Consider the following 23,228-nt stretch of genomic DNA (forward strand, 5'->3'; position numbering starts at 1 on the left):
AGACATAAGGAATTGGCGAGACAGAGACACCTTCCTTTGTGACCCTGCCCCTGAGGAGTCACCTGATCAGGGAAAGGAAGAGGCATTCATCAATTTGTCTAACAAGCTTCAGAGGGGATTCTGCCCCCAGGGCCTATTAATCTGTAACATATCAACTTATAGTCAGTCACCTAGGCTCTCATGTGCCAGACCCAAGACATTCATGCCTTCTCCAGCAGATACAGCCAGGCCCTGTCTCACACACTGGGCTCTGAATTCTTGCCATTATGGAGGACAGACCTCCCTTTTTCATCACCCACCTTCCATGAAAGAACAAGATCCACACTGTCAAACCTTCAGAGCCCAGTAAGTGTTGTAGGAAATAAAAAAAAGGGTGGTAAAGTGTACAGGGTATTGACCATTGTTAAGCACAGGGCAGGGGAAACCCTGTGCTATCTATGGAGAATGAGCTCTAGAGGTTACTTGCTTGGGAGGGTGAATGGCTAGACTCCTTGTTTGAAGCTGCCATTGTGTGATGAGCTTTTCCTTCAGTGATATGTTATTTGGTTAGATGGGTGATGGAAATTATAGGAATGGGGAGGCAGAGGCTAAAACCCCAGTCCCCTTTGACACAATCACACTTCCCACAATCATGCTATGTAGGGGTACAGTCACTAAATTTTTGTGTGCAAATAGATGCCCCCAGGTACTGATAGAGCTTTAGGTCCTTTACAGTGAACTTTTTTTATTTGTTTGTTTGTTTGTTTTTAACATTCATGACAATTTATTGATACTAATACGAGAGTCAAAAAGGCAATGCAATAAAAGATCAATGAATAAAATCAAAAGAATTCCTATTCCATACAAACATCAATTAGAGCATATAATAAGAAAAAAGAAACAATTTATGATCGTAAGAACTGCAGAATACCTAAGGATAAAACATAACATGAAATAAACAAAATGTATGTGAAGAAAAGAGTAAGACTCTACTGACATGCATAAAACTTTAAAAATGACTGACAGTGAAGTCTTGATCTTCTTTTCCCTTGTTACCTGGCCCAAGAGCTCCAGCGACTCCATCTTTATTCAACCCAGACAAATCTTTCTTAATTCTTCTTTGCCAGCCTCATTTACTTGGGAACATCCCCTGTGTCTCAGAAAGGATTGGTCTTCCCCTCCTTCTGCACCCTTATCCGTGGTTCTCATTAGGGACCTTCAAGAAAAAAAGGGTCTGAGGTCCCTGGTGTCTAGGGCCACAGTGCATGAAGACTGGGATGGGGTGGATGAGAGAGGGAAAGTGAAGGATGTACAAATGTCCAACATCTAGCCCCTTATTGGCATATTCCCCTTCAGCTCTGGGAATTCTGGGAAAGACTAGAACTGGCATGTCCCTTTCTCATAGTTCCCCATGCTTCCACTTGGTGTCTGGTCTCGTCCTTAAGCAGGAACATGAAATCATTAGCAAGATCAGAATTATTTCTTCATCTACTTTGACATTTGTTTCTCTTATTTAAAATGAGTTACTGGGTTCTTAAAATATATGATGTAAGAATTCACCACCCAATTGCCGTTGCCCTCAGTTTTGTCACTTTTAAATCCATCTTTCACTCTGGACACCAGAGAAAATTGTGATACAAACCGTGACCCTCCTTTGCTTGCACTTCCTCCACATCCCCATTCTTTATTTAGTACTCTTTTCGAGGTTCCCAGGGGTGTAGTCACCTCTTCAATCTAATTCTTCACCATTCCCTCCCCAGTGTGTACTTCAGCTAATGGCTAAAAGCACTCTGTTCCATGCTGCCTCTTACTCATGGTCTTTCCCCTGGTCTAACTCTGTTAGGAAAGCCCGTATTTAATAGTCCACCAGTATAACTTCTTGTCCAGGTACCTCTTCTGGCAGGAATTCTTCCCTGATTCCATCACTCCAGGCTGCATTTGGAACTCCTCTCAGTATCCATCTCTCCAGACTGCCTTATTTTACCATTTAAGTCACTGTAATACGATGACTTGTTGGTGCATCCACTTCTGGAAAATGGGTTCCCTGAGGTTGAAGACCCAATAGCTGACATGTAGCCTGTTCCAAAAAGCTCTTCTTACCACATGGGTTCCAAGATTCTTCAGTGTGTGACAAAAGGCCTAGTTCAATTCTCTACCCCCTGACATGGCTCAACAAGACTATCCATCACCATTAGCTACTAGAAACAGAAGAGAACATATTTGGTGCATTAGTAGAGAGAAAAGTATAACTGAAAAGGCCTGTTTCCTCCAATTTTGATTTCTAACCTCTGGTTAAAGGTTTCTAATATGTGGGGAAACTTGTTAAGATGAATGTTATTATTCTTCTCACAACACTTTAAATCATAATTCAGCTGCTTCTGCAACTCCAGGTGGGACTTGTGTCGAAAAAAGTCACTGTGGTACATTTTACTTCCAAGAAACTAACAGCCAACCCTATAGCAGCCAGACCCCTGGCTTTGTCCATCAGAACAAAATTATTTCTCATTATTTTCTCTCTCTCATGTTCATTATTATTTTCATTGAATATTTTCCACTGTCTCAATCTTTTTATTTCTCTTGAGGAAGCAATACTTGACAATCCTAGCAAAAACCCATCTCGTACCTTTATCAAACACACTTACCTTCTTAACCTAAAAGGTTTGCATGGGCTCTGCACCTTGCCTCAGAGGAAGCAATATGCATCTGAGACCATGTTCAGCTTCAGAGGCTGACCCCTCCTATAACCATTCCTCCAAGCAACAAAGGTCTGGATGAGTATTATAATACTGTCCTCCATGGTCCTCATGAAATAGATCAGTCCTTTATTAATGTATTCAATCAGTTCTTGGAACTGGGAAACAACATGTAACAAAACCAACTTTACTATAAGTTAATCTAATGGGTATAGAGAAGAGTTACATTATTATAGCAATCATCAACCTTATAATAAAACAACATTGAATGAAATAATATTACTTGAGCACCTGCTATACTTGTAAGGAGAGAAATTATACCAGGATGTTTGCATATCAGCCCAAAAGCATACGGGTTGGACAAGAGGTGATATTTAATGTAGCACTGGGAAGGTGGAGGGAGGGGGCATTGGTCTATTCTCTTCCTACCTCTGGCTCTCTCCTTCCCAGGTTTTGGACGTTCTGGAACAAGAGGGAAAAGAATGGGTGTCTTCATTCACTTTCCCATTATCACTCTCTCCTAGAAAGTGGCTCTTCATGTGTTTGGTGAGAGAACACAAAGGAGGTTGTGTCTGCTCATACAGGGAAAAGTGTATAGCAGTTTCACATGCAAGAAAAAAGGACTGAGAATGTGAATGTTGGGGGGGGGGGGGCTTCCAGAAAGGGAATTAAAAGGTAATAAATCTCCTCAATATAACCCCAGGAAAACAATTGTCTGACAATTAATCTTTTTTGAAATTTTTATACACTTGTCATTTCTCTGTTTTTTCTCTCAGTCATCTTGTGTTTGTGCCTCTGGATAAGTAGGACAGAAAGTCAGGGGTGTGTGTGCAGGTATTTCAGGCAAAGGCTGTGGAGAAGCAGTTGCTGATGTTGCTCTGGGTAAAGATTCCAGGTGAGCTGCAAGAACAAGAGAAAATAGGCTAAATTGTTTGGACCTCATAGGTGTCAACACTGGGAATGCGCATTGCCCAGGACTGAGAAGAAGACATGGCTATTTAATAAGCATCGACTTTATATTCTTTTTCTGTCTCCATTTCTCTCTTTTGTTTCTCAACATCCTCTCTGCACATAGTAACGTCCTTGTGGGTAAGAAGTACTACAAGTTTTGTAGCAGTAAACACCCAAAGACTATGTGATGAGCTGCAGCAATGAAATAATATTGGTCTATAGTGCATCTTTTTATTAATTCTACCACAAAACCAACACAAAGAGTACCCTTTGTGCTAAGAATTTACCTGGTGTTGAGAACTCAGGTGGCTAGGAATTACCTAATAAGGTGACAGCCTGTGCCAAGTATATGGTGACAGGTAGGAATGAGAGAAGAAAGTAGAGAGAGGTTTAGGCAAAGGGGGAAAGTCCTGACTAGCTTGAGAAACATATGGTGATATGGCCATGTAGGAAAACAAAAGTTTTGTAGAATGATCAGAAATTACAATAAAAACTGAGAAGTGGTGAGAAATAATTCTTGGGTGTCAACATGGAGCCATGATATACTAAGGAGTTTGGATGATTTTAGCAGGTGGCACAAAGGCATTTCAAAGACTTTAGGCAGGAGAGTGATTCGATCCGATTTCCATTTAGAAATCTGAGTCAGAGGAACGTGTGCAGGAAACAAAGGTGAAAGGAGATCAGGAGGGAAGCCTGTTCAATAGATGGTAAGATGAAATTGTTCCCTCTTTTCCAAAGCAGTCATTGCTGTAACATACACAGCACACCCCAGGGAATATCTGGAATCTCTGGCATCTCTTACGTTCTCTCTCCTATTCTGTTTAATAAAAAAAAAATCCAATGAGAGAAAGCAAGCTACACTTATTGAAAGTCAGGAGAATTTTCTGCCAGCTATTATACTTCAGAAATGTGTCATGACAATATTGATGAAAAACAACCAGAGATGATTACAAACTGTCCCTACCCCAAAGGGTCAGAACAAAGATATTCATTCATTGCTTAAAAAATTGGGTATGAAATGGCCATTTTTTATCGTTCCAGAGACACTGTCAGCTCTGGAGTTTATTTAATTGAGATATAATAGATATATAACATTATATTAGTTTCAGGTGTCCAACATGATGATCACTATTTGTATATATTGAAAATGATCTCCCCAATAAGTCTAGTTACCATCTATCCCCTTACATTCTTACAGAAATTTTTTTCTTGGGATGAGAACTTTTAAGATTCAGTTTCTTAATAACTTTCAAAAATTCAATACAGTATTATCTAGTTACTATGCCATATATTATATCCCCATGGCTTATTCCTTTTATAACTGGAAGTATTTACCTTTGGATCCCCTGCCTTATCCTCCCACTTTCGATTTTATACCTAAGAAGACTGACAGTGATGGCAGCTAATGATGGTCTCCTGTGTAGCTAGGGGCATTACAGAACAGCAAGTATAGAAAAACACTGTAACAAGAAAAAAAATAGAACCCTGGAGATCACTGTATATTTTTATGCTATTCCATGTCCCTGGTTATAGGACCCATTCCTCTGTGTCTGGCTACAGGATCCTAAGCACCTGGAGTAAAGAGAGGAGAAAGTAGGTGGGTGGTGAATGTGAGCCCCCCTGTTACCTCTCCATTGTAAACATCACTGAACTGTGAATGCAAATCTGACTCTCATCCTTTCAGGCTTACAGGTTAAAATCCTGTGCAATGTCTCCTCCCCCAGTATTTTATGAAAAGCATAAACAATGATTCAAAATTTTGTTTGTGGTCTTTGAAGAGTATTTTAGGGTACTGAAATAATTTAAGCTTTGCTACTGGTTCTTCCCATGGACATTTCAACCAATCTCTTCACTTCACAGATGAAACATATTTTATCAAGTGACATATGTCCAGGAAGCATCTGGTCCTGTTCCTACAAGGTGTTGCTGGTCCCTGGTACACTAAGTCTTAAGTGTTGGTGAATGTGGTTTATTATTTGGTGAAAATGTTCCTTTATCTGTCTTTTTTTCCTTAAGAAGTAAATCTACATTGTACTCATCCTATAATACTCGGTCCAGATATTTGAGATAATTTCTCAAATTCTCTCACCTCCGACACATGGTTATCTGACCCTTTTGTGAGTCCCAGAGATGGCAGACAACCCAGATCAAGTTACTGAGTTCAGCAGACCACATGCTCCACATTTGTGCTGTAACCAGTACAAACCATTTTGTCTCTAAGCTCCAAGATTGCTCTGAACTGTGTAGTGATACTTCTAAGCCAGAGATAAAAAAGGTAGATGAGTGTTCCATGGGACAATAAGTAAGGATTGATCAACAATATGAAATGTTGCATGTAACAGAACAATATACAATTCCTAAATTTTGTATTAAGGCTTTTGTGCCCAGTCATTTACTGCTAGAAGTTTAAAAAGCAGAAATAATGTAGGGCTATCTGGAGCCAATCCAAGGTTGGCTGCCTGCCACAACAGAAGCCAAAGTCATGAGACAGGTGCTGGTGAACAGGAAAGAGGTATATTTAACTGCCAGCCACATGAGAAAATGGGGTCTGTAGTCCCAAAGCCAATCATAACATCTCAGTGCAGGCAAAGGTTTTTATAGGAGGGAGAGGGAAAGCAGAAGAAAGAGAACTAGGCAGGGCTGTGGATATGCAGGCAGTGCCATTGATGGTCTGGATATGGATTTTTCTGGGCAGCATCTTGGATTTGGCCTTCTGGCTTATGTCATTTGCCTCTAAGGAGCAGTTGGCATTGGCGGGGCCACGAGTCAGGCTGCTCCGTAGATTCACACAGCATCTGAAACTGCTGAAGTGTATGTAAGGCATACTAAAAAAAATTTTAACATGCAAGATCTAACTTTGAGGGAAAAAAATCAAGTTAGAGTAACATGCTGGGTTTAACATTTATTAGGATTATTGTGGGTTGCTTTACATAATAGAGTGTATTCATTCCCCATTACATGTTCAGTGTCTGTTTCATGCTATTTTCTTTTCTCAGTCATGTAGCTGATATGTCAACAACATGGAAACAGGAAATCAAACAAGACTGTCATATTTTATACTTCAGGGATTTTCCCAAGACTCAGAGAATCAACCCATCCTATTCTGTCTGTTCCTGTCTATGTACCTGATCACTGTGTTGGGAAACCTGCTCATCATCCTGGCCATCACCTCTGACTCTCACCTCCACACACCCATGTACTTCTTCCTTTACAACCTGTCCTTGGCTGACATCTGTTTCACCTCCACCACCATGCCAAAGATGCTGGTGAACATCCAGACACAGAGCAAAGCCATCACCTATGCAGGCTGCATCACCCAGATGTGTATTTTTATGGTGTTTGGAATTATGGACACTCTTCTCATTACAATAATGGCCTATGACCGGTTTGTGGCTATCTGTCACCCCTTACACTACACACTCATCATGAACCGCCGCCTCTGTGGCCTGCTGGTTCTCGTGTCCTTGCTCATCAGTGTAACATACTCCCTGACCCAGAGTCTGTTGACATTGCGGCTGTCTTTCTGTACCAACTGGGAGATTTCACACTTTTACTGTGAACTTGCTCAGGCCCTCACCATAGCCTGCTCAGACACACTCATCAATTACATCCTGCTCTATATGGTAACTAGCCTGCTTGGCATTGTTCCCTTCTCAGGGATTCTTTTCTCCTATGTTCGAATTGTCTCCTCAATCCTGAGAATCCCATCAGCAGATGGGAAATATAAAGCCTTTTCTACCTGTGGGTCTCACCTGTCCACAGTTTCTTTATTCTATGGGACAGGCTTTGGTGTGTATATCAGTTCTTATGCACCTTCCTGGAGGGGCATGATTGCCTCACTGATGTACACTGTGGTCACCCCAATGCTGAATCCCTTCATCTACAGCCTGCGGAACAGGGACATCAAGAGGGCTCTACAGAAAGTTCTTGGGGGAAAGCTCTATGTTCCATAAGGGGAACACACATCCTGGGATTCTTAGCCGACAAGGGTAGGAGGAGTTAGCTAAAGAAATCCCACCTCTTCATCACATTGAATTTGCTTGTCATCCATTCTCTAAGTAACTTTGGTTAGGATGGCTTTTTAAGCACTTTGCCTTAACCTCTTATGGTGATTCCTCTGTTATTCTCATTTCTACTCTCCTCATACCCTCTTTTTATTATGTATTACTGCACCTCATCTTGGATTTCCAGCCCTGCAGGTCCATACCAGCCACTTCAGGAACCTACTGGGAAGACTTGAATAAGAATTATGACATAGTACAATTTGTTCAGAACCATTGCTAATTCTCACCAAAGTCACTCATTCAACAATATTTATTGAACACTTTTGGTGTGCCATGCTGTTGTAGGTGTATGGAATACAGCAGTGAAGAAAATTACTTTGGCCTCGTACAGCTTAAATCTTGCATCTCAGAGTTCATTATATCACTTTGTATGAGAAGGACCCCCCCAAAAAACTGGAATTATCTTCTAGAGGGTGGGCCCCCTGTAGTAGAGGCTTCCTCCACAGATGAGTGGTGTAGGAGCTGATCTGTATCAGTGTGCCAGCTGGCATTGTTGTGAGATGCTACGTTTGGCTTCAGTTAATTTTTTTTAAGACTCTTTCAATGTATTTGCCTATTTCATGATAGGTGATTTATAAGCACATTTGCCCATATTGTGCTAAGTATTCAGCAGTTTTTGACCTTGAACTGTATGATTTCCATGCTCCACCCTCTCTATCACCTGATCTTCCCCCCAAGTGACTTTTTTTGTTGTTGTTTCCGCACATGAAAGTAGTTGTCAAAGGGAAATGTTTTGCCAATATGGAAGAGGTGGTACAAAAAACAGCAGAAGCACGAAGTTGCATCAAAATCGAAGTTCAAAATCTATTCTGAGCATTGGAGCCTATGTCTCAATAAGTGTATTACATCAAATACAGTAATATTTTGAGGTGACTGAAGTTTTAACATGTAATAATAATTACACAATATTTTATAAATAAATACCTTTTTTGAGGAGTGACTTCCCTCATATGTTCAATAAAATATAAAATGATGGATAAATTATTTATTTGGCTATTCATGAGGTTGAACTTGTTTCTATATGATTGCTTAGTACATTGCCAGAATAAGCTATAAAACTGTATCACTAGAGATTATAAAACCACATTTGTAAATGGCTGGTTCTGTTTTGCTCCTTTGTTTGTTTTGTTGATTATGTTCCACTTAAAGGTGAGACCATCTGGCATTTGTCTCTCACCACCTGGCTTATTTCACTTCGCATAATGCTTTCCAGTTCCATCCATGCTGTCACAAAGCGTAGGAGCTCCTTCTTTCTTTCTACTGCATAGAATTCCATTGAGTAAATGTACCACCGTTTTTTGATCCATTCATTTACTGATGAGCACTTAAGCTGTTTCCAGCACTTGGCTATTGTAAATAAACCTGCTATGAACGTTGGGTTCTATAGAGTTGGTAATTCAGAATTCTTAGGGTTATAGTTCCAGCAGTAAGATGGCTGAATCAAAAAGCATTTCCATCTTTAACTTTTTGAGGAAATTCCACACTGTTTTCCACAGTGGCTGCACTGGTCTGCATTCCCACCAACAGTGTACTGGGGTTCTCTTTCCTCCACAACCTTGCCAGCACTTGTTGTTTGTTGATTTATTACTGATGGCCATTCTGACAAGTGTGAAGTAGTATCTCATTGTGATTTTAATTTGCATCTCTCTAATGGCTAGTTATATTGAGCATTTTCATGTGACTTAGCACCCTGTGTATGTCCTTCTTGGAGAAGTGTCTGTTCAGGTCCTTTGCACATTTTTTAATTGGATTGCTTCTCTTCCTGGTGCACACTGATGTGAGTTCTTTATATATTTTGGAGATCAAAGTCTTGTCCAAGGTATCGTTAACAAATATGTTTTCCCATACAGTTGACTCCCTTTCCATTTTCTTCAAAATAAAGAACAAACTGACAATGACAGGGAGAGGGGGATAACAAGGGAAAGAATGAGAAAGAGCAAGAATAGGAACACCAGTAGAGGACTCATAGTCACAGACAGTGGGGGAGACTGACTGTGGGATGGTGGGGCAGGGTAGAGGTGAGAAATGGGGAAAAGGCAGGGCAATTGTAACTGAACAAAAATTTTAAAAAAGAGAGAAAGATGGTATTCTCCCCAAAATTTAATGCCATGATCCCAGCATGTTGCTCAGTAAAGATTCAATGAGATAGAGAATGAGTACATATCTAATTTACAAATATTAGGGGGGTAAAAGATGGCAGCTTTGCTCCAGGCAGCGTGATTCTTGGCTTCCATGAAGAGGAGGGAAACTCGCGGATTGGTGGAGGAACAGAGCAAGTAAGTGGCCTAGGTTACCAAGACATTTTTGAAAACAGGACATCAAAAATTATAGTGATCATTGAAAAACCAGATGGTAAGGAGACTGCTTCAGGACAAAAGGGACTCAGGGATCAGCGAGGGGACCAGGGGGGTTGCAGTCCCCAGGCCCGGTGCTCCCGGGTCTGCCCCAGAGCACCCGGGAGAGTGGAGTCGCTATAGTCTCCCAAACTACAGGGGTTGAGCAACACCAGGGGAGACCTTGTGGCTTGAAAGCACAGAGAGGGCAGTTGGACTGGGAAACAATTGCCCAGAAGCTGCAAGCACCCACCCATAGCCCTGGGAGAAGTGAGTGCCTCCAGCCGGCACGACCAGTGGCAGCCTGGAAGTGTGCCCACACCCCCAGCCTAGTGGGAGTATGGATCGGTGGAAAGCCCAGACCTCGCAGTCCCGATCAAGGAAAAGGTGCATACTTTCTCAGGTTTCTGGAGCCTGTGGTGCTGAACTGTGGAAGCACACACCCCCTCCGGAATCCTGACTCTCACGCTGTGAACCCAGAAGGGACGCAGCGCTTAGTGAGTTCCTAGAGCCCGAAACTCAAAAATTTGGTGGATGGGCGCACCCCTTTACGATCCCCAGAGATTGCACCGTGAATCCAGAAAAGTCGCAGGTGCTTCCTGAGAACATAGCGCCCACCGCGGTGGAATTTGGGGGAAGGGTACGTCTCCTTGCAATCCCCAGAACTTGCATTGTGAAACCTAAAAATGCAGGAACTCTGCGGGGCCCCAGAGCCCAGGAGACCGAGGCAGTGAGCTCCAGAGAGCGTGCTCGGGAGCACCCAGGATCCTGTAGAGGAAGGTGAGATTGGCTCTGGGGAGAGCGCCCTGCTGGCCCTGGGGATAGTACCTGAAAGACTTACTGAGATTTGACTGGGAAGAGTGATAAGCATTTCAAACACCCCTCAGCCTGCTGAAGCCAGCAAGAGCAGAAAAACTGGTCTGGCCAGTTAGAAACCAACAAGAGGTTGTTTTGTTTTCTTTTGTTTTGTTTTGGTTTGGTTTGGTTTGGTTTGGTTTTTTGGCTGTTGTTGGTTGATTGATTTTATCTTGTGTTTTAAGTGATGTTTTACTTTTCAATTCTTATTATTTTTATATCTCTCAATCCCTTATGTTTCACTTCCATTCATCCTAGTATTATTCTTTCCACTCCAAATTTATCTCTCCTGGACTCCATCTTCTGCTTTTTTCTTCCTTTTTTTTGGAGCTTACAAGTTACTGCAAATTCGTATTATCTTTTTCTCACTTTTCTGGCATTTTTTATTTTAATAGTATTTTGGTATTCTTTCTCTTTCTGTATAATCTTCTTTGCTTGGCTGGTTATACTGTCATTTGATAGGTTCCCCCTGTTATCTCAGTCACAGTGTGCTGATAATTTACTTTCCTTCATCTGTGTTCCATTAGTACACCTCTCAAGGTTCTATACTCCTTATTCTTGTTATCTAGATCTCATAGATTCTGCCACAACATTGTTGCTTTAATATTACTGTAAATAAAACCTAGTCCATACAATTGCAAATACTACTCAACACCCCTACCTGATCTCAGCCCACTTCACAATTTCCTGAACTATATTATTGTGAGGGTTGTCTCTATTCTTTTATACACTACTCCTATTTACTAATCTTTATTCCAACCCTACCTCAGAATCTGACCTCCCACAAACTCACAGCTTTCCAAATCATACTAACAATCCTTTCATCCCCAATAAGAGTCTTACCTTCTTTCCATCCTTTCTAAAACGTGGATAGTGGGGTGGAGGATCACGGCTAACACTATAAGTAGCCAAGGGATATCCCATCTCTTCTCTATTGGCTGCTAATGTAAATATCAGAGTATACTGTCTTCCTGTCTTAAACTATTTTGCCTTACTCCTCCAACTGATCACAAAAAAGAGTAGGGGGAAGTTCTGAACACCAGGATACATGAAGGAGACTGCACCACTGAATCTCACAGGTATTCTACCACAGAAGTTCACACCATAATCACAGGGAACCAGAACAGATCAATTTAAGAAACAGAGATTAACAAGAAGAATCCCACTAACAATCAGAAAACAAAGAAACAATCCCCAATTGAAGGGAAAGGAGGAAGCCTCAGAAAAATGCTAAATGAAATAGAGGCAACTCAACTATCACATATTGAGTTCAAAACAATGATTATCAGGAAGCTCAATGAACTCACAATGAGCTACCAGAAACTACAGGAAAGCTACAACAATCTCACTGCAAACTATATAAACTATGAAAAAGGAAATAGAAACTCTCAACAAAGGCCAAGAGGAAATAAAGAATGCCATTTCTGAACCGAGGAAAACAGTAGAAGGAATGAAAAGCAGGATTGATGAAGCAGAAGATCGGATCAGTGAGCTAGAGGACAAAGTAGAAGAAAACACCCAGAAAGAGCAAGAAAAGGAAAAGAGGCTCAGAAAGAATGAAGAGGGATTAAGAGAAATGCAAGACAATAAGAAATGTAATAATATCCGTATAATAGGGATACCAGAAGGAGAAGAAGAAGAGCAAGGGATAGAAAACCTATTTGAAAAAGTAATGATGGAAAACTTCCCTAATTTGATGAGACAAAAAGTCACACAAATACAGGAAACACAGAGAGTCCCAATCAAGAGGAACCCAAAGAGGCCTACCTCAAGACACATCATAATTAAAATGGAAAAATTTCAAGACAAAGAGAGAATATTAAAGGCAGCAAGGGAGAAACAGGAAGTAACATACAAGGGAGCCCCAATAAGGCTAACAGCTGACTTCTCAATGGAAACACTCCAAGACAGAAGAGAGTGGCAAGAAATATTCCAAGTAATGAGAACCAGAGGTCTGCAACCAAGGCTACTATATCCAGCAAGTCTCTCAATCAAGATAGAAGGCCAAATAAGAAGCTTCCCAGACAAAAGAAGTCTAAAAGAATACACCTCCACCAAACTAGATCTGCAAGAGATTCTAAAGGGAGTACTCTAAGGAAGGGAAGGAAGAGAGAGGGAGGGAGAGAGAGAGAGAGAGAGAGAGAGAGAGAGAGAGAGAGAGAGAGAGAGAGAGAGAGGAACATGCGTATATAAAAGACAATGAATAAGTGACTATCAATAATAACCTTAAATGTAAATAGATTAAATGCTCCAATCAAAAGACATAGACCAGCTGAATGGATAAGAAAAAATGACCCACACATATGCTGCCTACAAGAGACCCACCTCAGGATAAAAGACCTGCACAGGCTGAAAGTGAAGGGCTGGAAAAAAATATTCCAAGCAAATGGAAAGGAAAAGAAAGCTGGGGTAGCAATACTCATATCAGACAAAATAGACTTCCAAAAAAGGTCCATAAAGAGAGACCCAGAAGGTCACTTCATAATACTCAAGAGAAGAATCCACCAGAAGACATAAATATTGTAAATATATATGCACCCAACTTAGGAGCGCCGAAATACATAAAGAAAATCTTAGAGGACTTCAAGAAAGATATGGACAGCAACACAATTATTGTGGGAGATTTTAACACCCCACTATCAAAAATGGACAGATCTTCCAAACAAAATATCAACAAAGATATTGTGGCATTGAACAATACCCTAGATGAAATGGACTTTACTGATATACGCAGAGCCCTCCATCCAAAAGAAGCTAAATACACATTCTTTTCAAATGTACATGGAACATTTTCAAAGATTGACCACATGATAGGACACAAAACAAGCCTCGACAATTTCAAGAAAATTGAAATCACACCAAGCATTTTCTCGGATCACAAGGGACTGAAGCTAGAAACCAACCCCAAGGAAAACAACCCAAAACACTCAAAATCAAGGAGATTAAATAGCATGCTATTAAACAATGAATGGGTCAAAACTGATATTAGGGAAGAAATCAAAAGGTTTCTGGAAACAAATGAAAACGAACTCACAACAACCCAAAACTTATGGGACACAGCCAAATCAGTCCTGAGAGGGAAGTTCATAGCGATACAGGCCCACCTAAAAAAGTTAGAAACATTCCAAACAAACAACCTAACCCTAAGCCTACAAGAACTCTAGGAACAACAACAAAGACAGCCCAGAGCAAGCAGAAGGAAGGTAATAACCAAGATCAGAGCAGAATTAAATGACATAGAGACTAAAAGCACAATTCTAAGGATCAATGAATCCAAGAGCTGGTTCTTTGAAAAGATAAACAAAATCAACAAGCCTTTAAGCAGGCTCATGAAGAAAAAAAGAGAGAAGACCTAAATAAAAACAATCAGAAATGAAAGAGGGGAGATTACAACAGATACCACAGAAATACCAAAGCATTGTAAAAAATCACTACAAAGAACTGTATGCCAAGAAATTTGAAAACCTAGGTGAAATGGACAATTTCTAGAAAAATATAATCTTCCAAAACTCAATGAAGAAGAAGCAGAAAGCCTGAACAAACCAATAACAGCAAATGAAATTGAAGCAGTAATCAAAAAACTCCCAACACACAAAAGCCCGGGACCAGATGATTTCACAGGAGAATTCTACAAAGCATTTAAGGAAGAACTAACCCCTATCCTTCACAGACTATTTCAAAAAATCCAAAAAGATGAAAGACTCCAAAACTCTTTTTATGAGGCCAACATCATCCTAATTCCAAAACCAGATAAAGACACAACAAAGAAAGAAAACTTCAGGCCAATATCGCTGATGAACATTGACACTAAAACCCTCAACAAAATACTGATCATACACCATGACGAAGTGGGATTCATTCCAGGGATGCAAGGATGGTACAATATTCGCAAATCAGTAAATGTAATACATCACATAAACAAAACCAAAGACAAAAACTACATGATCATATCAATAGATGCAGAAAAAGCATTTGAGAAGGTACAACACCCATTTATGATAAAAAAACACTCAGCAAAGTGGGAATAGAGGGAGCATTCCTCAACATAATAAAGGCCATATATGAGAGACCTACAGTCAACATCATACTCAATGGGCAAAAACTAAAATCTTTTCCACTAAGATCAGGAAGATTACAAGGCTGTCCACTTTCACTTTCTATTCAATATGGTACTGGAAGTTTTAGCCACAGCAATAAGACAAGAAAAAGAAATAAAAGGCATACCAATCAGAAAGGAGGAAACAAAACTGTCACTGTTTGCAGATGACATAATAGTGTACATAGAAAACCCTACAGACTCCACCAACAATCTACTTGACCTAATAAATGAATTTGGCAAAACAACAGGATGCAAAGTCAATATCCAGAAATCAAAGGCATTTCTGTATACCAACAATGAAACAGCAGAAGCAGAAATCAAGGAAAAAATCCCATTTGAAATAGCAAAAAGAAAAATAAAATATCTAGGAATAAACCTAACCAAAGAGGTAAAAGGCCTGTATTTAGAAAACTACATAACACTCAGGAAAGAAATCAAGGAAGACACAAACAAGTGGAAACATATACCATGTTCATGGATTGGAAGAATTAATATCATCAAAATGTCCATACTACCCAAAGCAATTTACACATTCAATGCAATTCCTATTAAAGTACCAGTGGCATATTTCACAGACATAGAACAAACACTTCAAAAATTTATATAGAATCATAAACGATCCCAAATAGCTGCTGCAATTTTGAGAAAGAAGATCTCCTAAAGTAGGAGGGATCACAATACCTGACACTAAACTATACTACAAGGCCACTGTAATCAAAACAGCCTATAACTGGCATAAAAACAGGCACATGGACCAATGGAAAAGAACAGAGAGCCCAGAAATAAACCCAAGTCTCTATGGTCAATTAATATTTGACAAAGGAGGCAGTAACATAAAATGGGGTAAAAATAGCCTCTTCAACAAATGGTGTTGGGAGAAGTGGACAGCCACGTGCAAAAAAATGAAACTCGAGCACCAACTTACACCTTATACAAAAATAAATTCAAGGTGGAGAAAAGACTTAAATATAAAATGTGACACCATTAAAGTCCTAGAGGAGAACTAGGTAGGAAAATCTCAGATATTTCACGCAGAAACTTTTTTACTGACATGGCCCCTAGAGCAAGGGACATAAAGGAAAGAATAAACAAATGGGACCTCATCAAAATTAAAAGCTTCTGCACAGCTGAAGAAAGCAGTATCAAAATAAAAAGAGAACCAACTGTATGGGAAAACATAGTTGCCAATGATACCTCAGACAAGGGTTTAATGTCCAAAGTATATAAAGAACTTACATGATTACACTCTAACAAGACAAGGAACCCAATTAAAAAATGGGCAAAGAACTTGAACAGACACTTCCCCAAGGAGGACATACAGAAAATCCAAAGACACATGAAATGATGTTCAATATCACTAGCTATCGGAGAGATGCAAATTAAAACCACAATGAGATACCACTTCACACCAGTCAGAATGGCCATCATAAACAAAGCAACAAACAACAAGTGTTGGAGAGGCTGTGGAGAAAAGGAGACCCTAGTGCACTGTTGGTGGGACTGCAGACTGGTACAGCCACTATGGAAAACAGTATGGAACTTCCTCAGAAAACTAAAAATGGATCTGCCTTTGACCCAGCAATTCCACTGCTGGGACTATATCCTAAGAATACTAAAACACCAACCCAAAAGAACCTATGCATCTCAATGTTCATAGCAGCACAATTTACAATAGCTAGATGCTGGGAGCAACCAAAATGCCCGTCAGTAAATGAATGGATCAAAAAACTATAGTACATTTACACAATGGAATTCTATGCAGCAGAAAGAAGGAAGGAGCTCCTACCCTTTGCAACAGCTTGGATGGACCTGAAAAACATTATGCTAAGTGAAACAAGCCAGGCAGTGAAAGACAAATACCATATGATCTCACCTTTAACAGGAACCTAAACAACAAAACAAACAAATATGCAAAATATAACCAAAGACACTGAAATAAAAGACAGGCTGACAGTGACCACAGGGGAGACAAGAGGGAATTTCAGGGGACAATGGGAAGGGTTCAGGGGAACAAATTTAAAGGACACATGGACAAAAACTAGGGGGAGGGTTGTAATGGGAGGGAAGTGGGGAGGGTTGGGAGGGTGGGCTGGAATGGGAGTAAAAGGGAGAAAACTGTACTTGAACAATGATTAAAATAAAATTTTAAAAATAAATAAATAATAAAAATAAATAAAAAAACAAAACTATGGTACATTTAAACAATGGAATTCTATGCAGCAGAAAGAAAGAAGGAGCTCCTATCCTTTGCAACAGCTTGAATGGACCTGGAAAGTATTATGCTAAGCGAAACAAGCCAGGCAGTGAAAGACAAATACCATATGATCTCACCTTTAATAGGAACCTAAACAACAAAACAAACAAAGTAAAATATAACCAAAGACACTGAAATAAAAGACAGGCTGACAGTGACCACAGTGGAGAGAAGAGGGAATCTCAGGGGACAATGGGAAGGATTTACAGGAACAGATTTAAAGGACACAGGGACAAAAACTAGGGGGAGGGTGGTAATGGGAGGGAAGAGGGGAGGGTTGGGTGGGTGGGCTGGAATGGGAGTAAAAGGGAGAAAACTATACTTGAATGGTGATTAAAATTTAAAAAATAAAATATTATTATTAATAAAAACCAAATATTAAAAATGTGAGCAGTATAAATAGATAAATGAATAATAAATAAATAAATACATAAATAAATAAATAAAGTGACTCTATAAAACACACACATTTGATCAAAAACTAATAAGTTGTTCAATCCAGTCTAATTTTCAGGTCAATTCCTTGAGGCACAAATATCAGAATCTAGACGATAACAAAGTGTACCAGAAAGGGGGACATATATTTAGGTATGGTTCCAGGGCAGAGCACTGTATTACAGCTCAAGAGCACTAATTGAACCACAGAATGGACACCCAAGGTATGTGATACTGAGAGATTCAGGTGATACAGAATATTTTAGGACCTGTAGATTACCTGATATATCATGTTTAGTTCCATACTTATATGGGACTCAAGAGTTGGAAAATTTTAGTTTAGCCCTGGCTGGCGTAGCTCAGTGGATTGAGCAGGGGCTGCGAACCAAAGCATTACTGGTCGATTCCAAGTCAGGGCACATGCCTGGGTTGCAGGCCACGACCTCCAGCAACCGCACATTGATGTTTCTCTCTCTCTCTCTCTCTCTCTTTCTCCCTCCCTTCCCTCTCTTAAAAAAAATTAATAAATAAAATCTTTTTTAAAAATAATGTAAAGAAAAAACAAAACAAAACAAAATAAAGAAAACCAGAGGTTGTACAGATTTGTTTAAAAAAATTAGTTAGTAAGTAATGCATATGTTAAAGCTATTGTTTCAGAGACTACAGATAAGGCCAATCCTGACTCCTGGGAAAGACAGCTGATCTCCGGGGGCACCACTAAAGATTACCCCCTAGGAACAAGTGGAGGCATCCTGACCCTTGTGTTCTGGGAATACTACCATCCCTGGCAACAGTGAAATGCCCAGGGCAAGAATGCTGCAGTTTTTGTTTTAATCTAATTTTCCCGGAATTTCAAGGCCCTTCACCACATTTGGGTCTCAGTTATAAAACAGCTGGCTTGGAAGGAAATGTAAGCAGGTCTGTTAGGGTACAAACCCACTGTCTTCTCAGATCACTGGCCATCAGAATAAAGTGCCCATAAAGATGCAATCCCTGTCATTGCTTGTTGGGTTTGGTAGTGACAGGCAGTCTGAACACCAGTGTCTTTTCCAGTTTCAGTATTTCCAATAAAGAACTAATATCCACAATTTATAAAGAACTCATACAGCTTAACACCAAAAAAAAACAAAACAATACAATTAAAAAATGGGCTGAGGACCTCAATATGTATATTTCTCCTAAGAGGATATGCAGATGATGAATGTATATGAAATGATGCTCAACCTCACTAATCATCAGAGAGATGCAAATTGAAACTACAAGGAGATATCATCTCACACCTGTCAGAATGGCTGTCCTCACACCAACACCCAAGTGTTGCCCAGGATGTGGAAAAAAGAGAACTCTGTGCACTCTTGGTGGGATTGCACATTGGTGTAGCCACTATGGAGAACAGTCCTAAAAATTTAAAAATAGAACTACTTTATTGAAACCAGAATGTTAGCTCTGCCTGTCTTACATTTCCCTCCAAGCCAGTGTTCTTATAACAGAAAACAAAGTGTGGTGAGGTGTTTTGAAATTCAGGGAAAATTAGATTAGAAAAACAGCAGCATTCTCATCCTGGGAAGTTAGCTCTCCCAAGAACACAATGGCTAAGATATCTCTAGCTGTGCCCCTGGAGGTCATCTCTCTCTCTCTGGAGTCAGGGTGGGCCGAGCCACAGTTCCTGAAACAATAGTTTTAACATATGCATTACCTACCAAGCTTATTAACTACTTACCTTAAACTAAAATTTTTCAACTCTTGAGTCCCCCAGCATCATGACCCAGCAATTCCAATTCTGGGTATTTATCTGAAGAATTCCAAAACACTAATCCAAAAAGATATATGCACCCTTATGTTTATTGCAATATTATTTACAATATCCAAGATACGGAAGCAACCTGAATGCCCATAAATATATCAATTGGGCAGAAGAGAAATGGCATACATATACAGTGGAATATTATTCATCCATTAAAAACTGGAGTCAGTCCTGGCTGGTGTGGCTCAGTGGATTGAGTGCTATCCTGTGAACAGAAATATCACCAGTTTGATTCCTAGTCAGGGTGTATACCTGGGTTGCAGGCCAGATCACCAGTTGGGGACCTGCAAGAGGCAACCAATCAAAGTATCTCTTGCACACTCATGTTTCTCTCCCTCTCTTTCTTCCTTCCTTCCCCTCTCTCTAAAAACAAATAAATGAAATCTTTAAAAATAGACTCATACCATTTGTAACAAGATGGCTGAACCAAGAGTGTATTATACTAAGTGATATAAGTCAGTTAGCGACAAACAGTGTATGATTTCACTTATATGTGGAACTGAGATTTCCACAAGATTCCCAAGAGTTGGAAATTTTAGTTTAAGGTAAATGCTTATAAACCTAGTAAGTAGTAAACATGTTAAAGCTTTTGTTTCAGACCTGCCTGGCATAGCTCAGTGGATTTAGCTCGGGGTGCGAACCAATGGGTCTCAGGTTCCATTCCCAGTCAGGACACATGCCTGATTTGTGGGCCAGGTCCCCAGTGGGGGCCACATGAGAGGCAACCACACATTCTTGTTTCTCTCCCTCTCTTTCTCCCTCTCTTTCCCACTCTAAAAAAATATATATATTTTATTTCAGAACCTACAGATGAGGCCCACCCTGAGTCCTGGGAGAAACAGCTGACAGACCTCCTGGGGCACTGTTAAAGATTACCACCTGGGGACAAGTGGAGGCATCTGGGACATTGTGTTCCAAGGAGAGACAGATAACCACCTGCCCCTGGGAACAGCTAACTGCCTAGGACAAGAAAGTTGCAGCTTTTTAATCTAATTTTTCCTGAATTTCAAAACCACTCACTGCACTTTGTTCTCTGTTATAAAAGTCTGGCCTGGAAAGAAAATGTAAGATGGTTTGCTTTAGGGTGCAGACCTGCTATCTTCTCAGATTGCTGGCCATCTGAATAAAGCATCCATAAAGATTCAATCCCCATCTCTGCTTATTGTGTTTGCAAGTGACAGGCACCCCGAACACCGGTGTCTTCTGCTGTTTCAGATCCTCAAAACAAACTAAACAAATAAAACAGAAGCAGACTCATAGATACAGTAAATAAACAGATTGTTGCCAAGTAAAAGTGATTTAGAGGACTGGATGGAAAAGGTGAATTAACAAATATAAATGGTAGGTATAAAATAGACAGGGGGAGGTTAAGAATAGTATAGGAAATGTAGAAGCTAAAGAATTTATATGTACAACCCATGAGCATGAGTTAAGGGTTTGGAGTATGTGGGTGAGAGGGGGGTGCAGTGCAGAGGAGAATAAACAGGGGAAAATGGAACAAACGTATAGCATAATCAATAGAATATATTTTAAAAACAAACAAATACAAATTCATAGTTACTACCAAATAGTCATGAGGATATAACATACACCATAGGAAATATATGAATGTATAAGTATAGAAAATATAGTCAATAATATTCTAGGAACTGTTTATTATGAATTATGGGGGGGAACCACTTCATATATTATATTAATATCTAACCACTATATTGTACACCTGAAATTAATGTAAAAATAATATTGAATGTCAACTGTGATTAAGAAATGTTTTTTAAAAAACCTGCACCTGTAGTAAGTCATTCCCCATTCCCACACTGCCCCTACCCTGACAACTATTAATCTGCTTTCTGTCTCTATGGATTTGCCTCTGTTGGGAACCCTACTGCCTGGTTTCAGAAGCTGTAACCCCCATGGCTAAGGCTAAGTGAGAAACCTTGGGATCCTAAGCCACCAAGGAGACAAAGCTTATGTCCCTGGCAGGGGTGCCACCTCTTCCCCTTTACTTCATACAACCTGGCCCTGAGTGGATGACTGGTTAGCCCACAATGAGTAAGATTCCTCAAAGGAGGTATGACCTAAGACTAAAATATTCATGAGGGGGCCCTCTGGGAAGCATTTGGGGGGCTATAGAAAAAGGGGGTAATGGACCCTCGCCCCTCATCTTTGACATAGTCTGAGTCCTCATTCTGTCTGCAAGAAGTCTCCTAATCTCTTGGCTGCCTTACTTCCCCTGCCTGACTTAAGCCTGAAACAATGCCAGAGGTGGTGCAGCCCTGTGCTGGAAAGGGCAGGTTCCCTGGGGTGATCAGACCTAAAAAGGAATGCATTAAATCCTGTGAAACCTCCTTTGCTAATACCCTCAACTTAAATGATAAGGGTCCAAGCATGAAATGAGTTTCTTTCCCCAAAGTTTTCTGGCCCTTTAGCTATCAGACCCTGACTCAAAATAAACCCTCATACTTCTTTGAATGTTATCTATTGTTTGACCATTACTGCCTGACAATGACTGATGAGCTTTACCTACACTCCCTATATTCCTATGCAAATAAACCCAATAAAAGCCTGTTGAGGAACAGACTCCTAGACCTTCTCCTTTGAGAGACTGGCCAAGTCTCCTCCCCAAGCAGATCATGTCTTAGTCTTGGAAGACTTATTCTCCTTCCCGATGGATGTAGGGGCTGGTGGGGGGCAGCCCCTGCAAAGCCTCTTCTGGATATTTCATATAAGTTGAATCATACCATTTTAGAAATCCTCCAGCCTTTTCTTTCAGTGGAGTTGAGTTCAATCTCTCTCCCTTACTGCAATCATCTTGGCCCCATTGCATAGTCTGAAATGAAGTCTCCTTACATGTTCGATGATGTCTTCTGCAATTTCTCTTTGCCATAGTCAAAGAGAATTTTTTGTTATAGAATTTTTTAAAATTTATTTTAATTAATGTTCAAGTACAGTTTTCTGCCTTTTAGCCCCATCCCAGCCCCCCCCATACCTCCCACTTCCCTCCCATTTTAACCCACCCCCCAACCCCCAGTTACTGTCCATATGTCCTTTTGTAATCGGAAAAGACACCGGCGTTCGGGCTGCCTGTCACTACCAAATCCAATAAGCAATGACAGCAATTGAATCTTTTATGGGCGCTTTATTCAGATGGCCCGTGATCCAAGAGATAGCGGGTTCATACCCTAACAAACCATCTTCCCCTTTCTTTCCTGGCCAGATCTTTTTATAAGAGGGGTGGGGAAGGACAAACAATGTGCAGTGAGGGCTTTTTTTCTTTTTTTCTTTTCAGCTGCTGCAACATTCCTGTCCTGGGCAGTTAGCTGTCTCCAAGGGGGAGGGGTAGTGGCCTGCTTCTTCCTGATACAGATGTCTCCAAGCAGTAATCTCTAGCCAGTGCCCCAGAAGGTCAGCTGCTTTTCCCAGGCACCAGGATGGACCTTATCTGTAGTTTCTGAAACGAAAGCTTAACATACACATTACCTACTAGATTTATGGCTATTTACCTTAAGCTAAAATTTTCCAAGTCTTAAGCCCCCTATCACTTTAAATTTGTTCCTGCAAACCCTTTCCCTTTCCCCCTGAAATTTTCTCCCCTCTCCCCTCTGGTTACTGTCAGCCTGTCCCCTATTTCAGTGTCTTTAGATATATTTTGCTTGTTTGTTTGTTTTGTTGATTAGATTTCTGTTAAAGGTGAGATCATATGGTATTTGTCTTTCACTGCCTGGCTTATTTCACTTAGCATAATGCTTTCCAGCTCCATC

General features: G+C 40.3%; 1 protein-coding gene across 1 annotated transcript; it reads left to right on the forward strand.

Annotated features, from left to right (window-relative positions):
• Positions 1-3,447: 3,447 nt before the first annotated feature.
• On the forward strand, positions 3,448-7,576 carry LOC114503649 (olfactory receptor 7C1-like). The gene is made up of 2 exons (XM_028521296.2): positions 3,448-3,567; positions 6,628-7,576. Exon 2 carries the CDS (start codon positions 6,644-6,646, stop codon positions 7,574-7,576), a length of 933 nt encoding a protein of 310 aa, XP_028377097.1. The 5' UTR covers positions 3,448-3,567; positions 6,628-6,643.
• The last annotated feature ends 15,652 nt before the right edge of the window (positions 7,577-23,228 follow it).

The sequence above is a fragment of the Phyllostomus discolor genome, chromosome 8 (genome assembly GCF_004126475.2).
Source record: "Phyllostomus discolor isolate MPI-MPIP mPhyDis1 chromosome 8, mPhyDis1.pri.v3, whole genome shotgun sequence".
Classification (NCBI taxonomy): domain Eukaryota; kingdom Metazoa; phylum Chordata; class Mammalia; order Chiroptera; family Phyllostomidae; genus Phyllostomus; species Phyllostomus discolor.

What these genes read in the sequence shown, in the direction of transcription:
- LOC114503649 (XM_028521296.2), top strand. Translation starts at nt 6,644, where the DNA reads ATGGAAACAGGAAATCAAACAAGACTGTCATATTTTATACTTCAGGGA.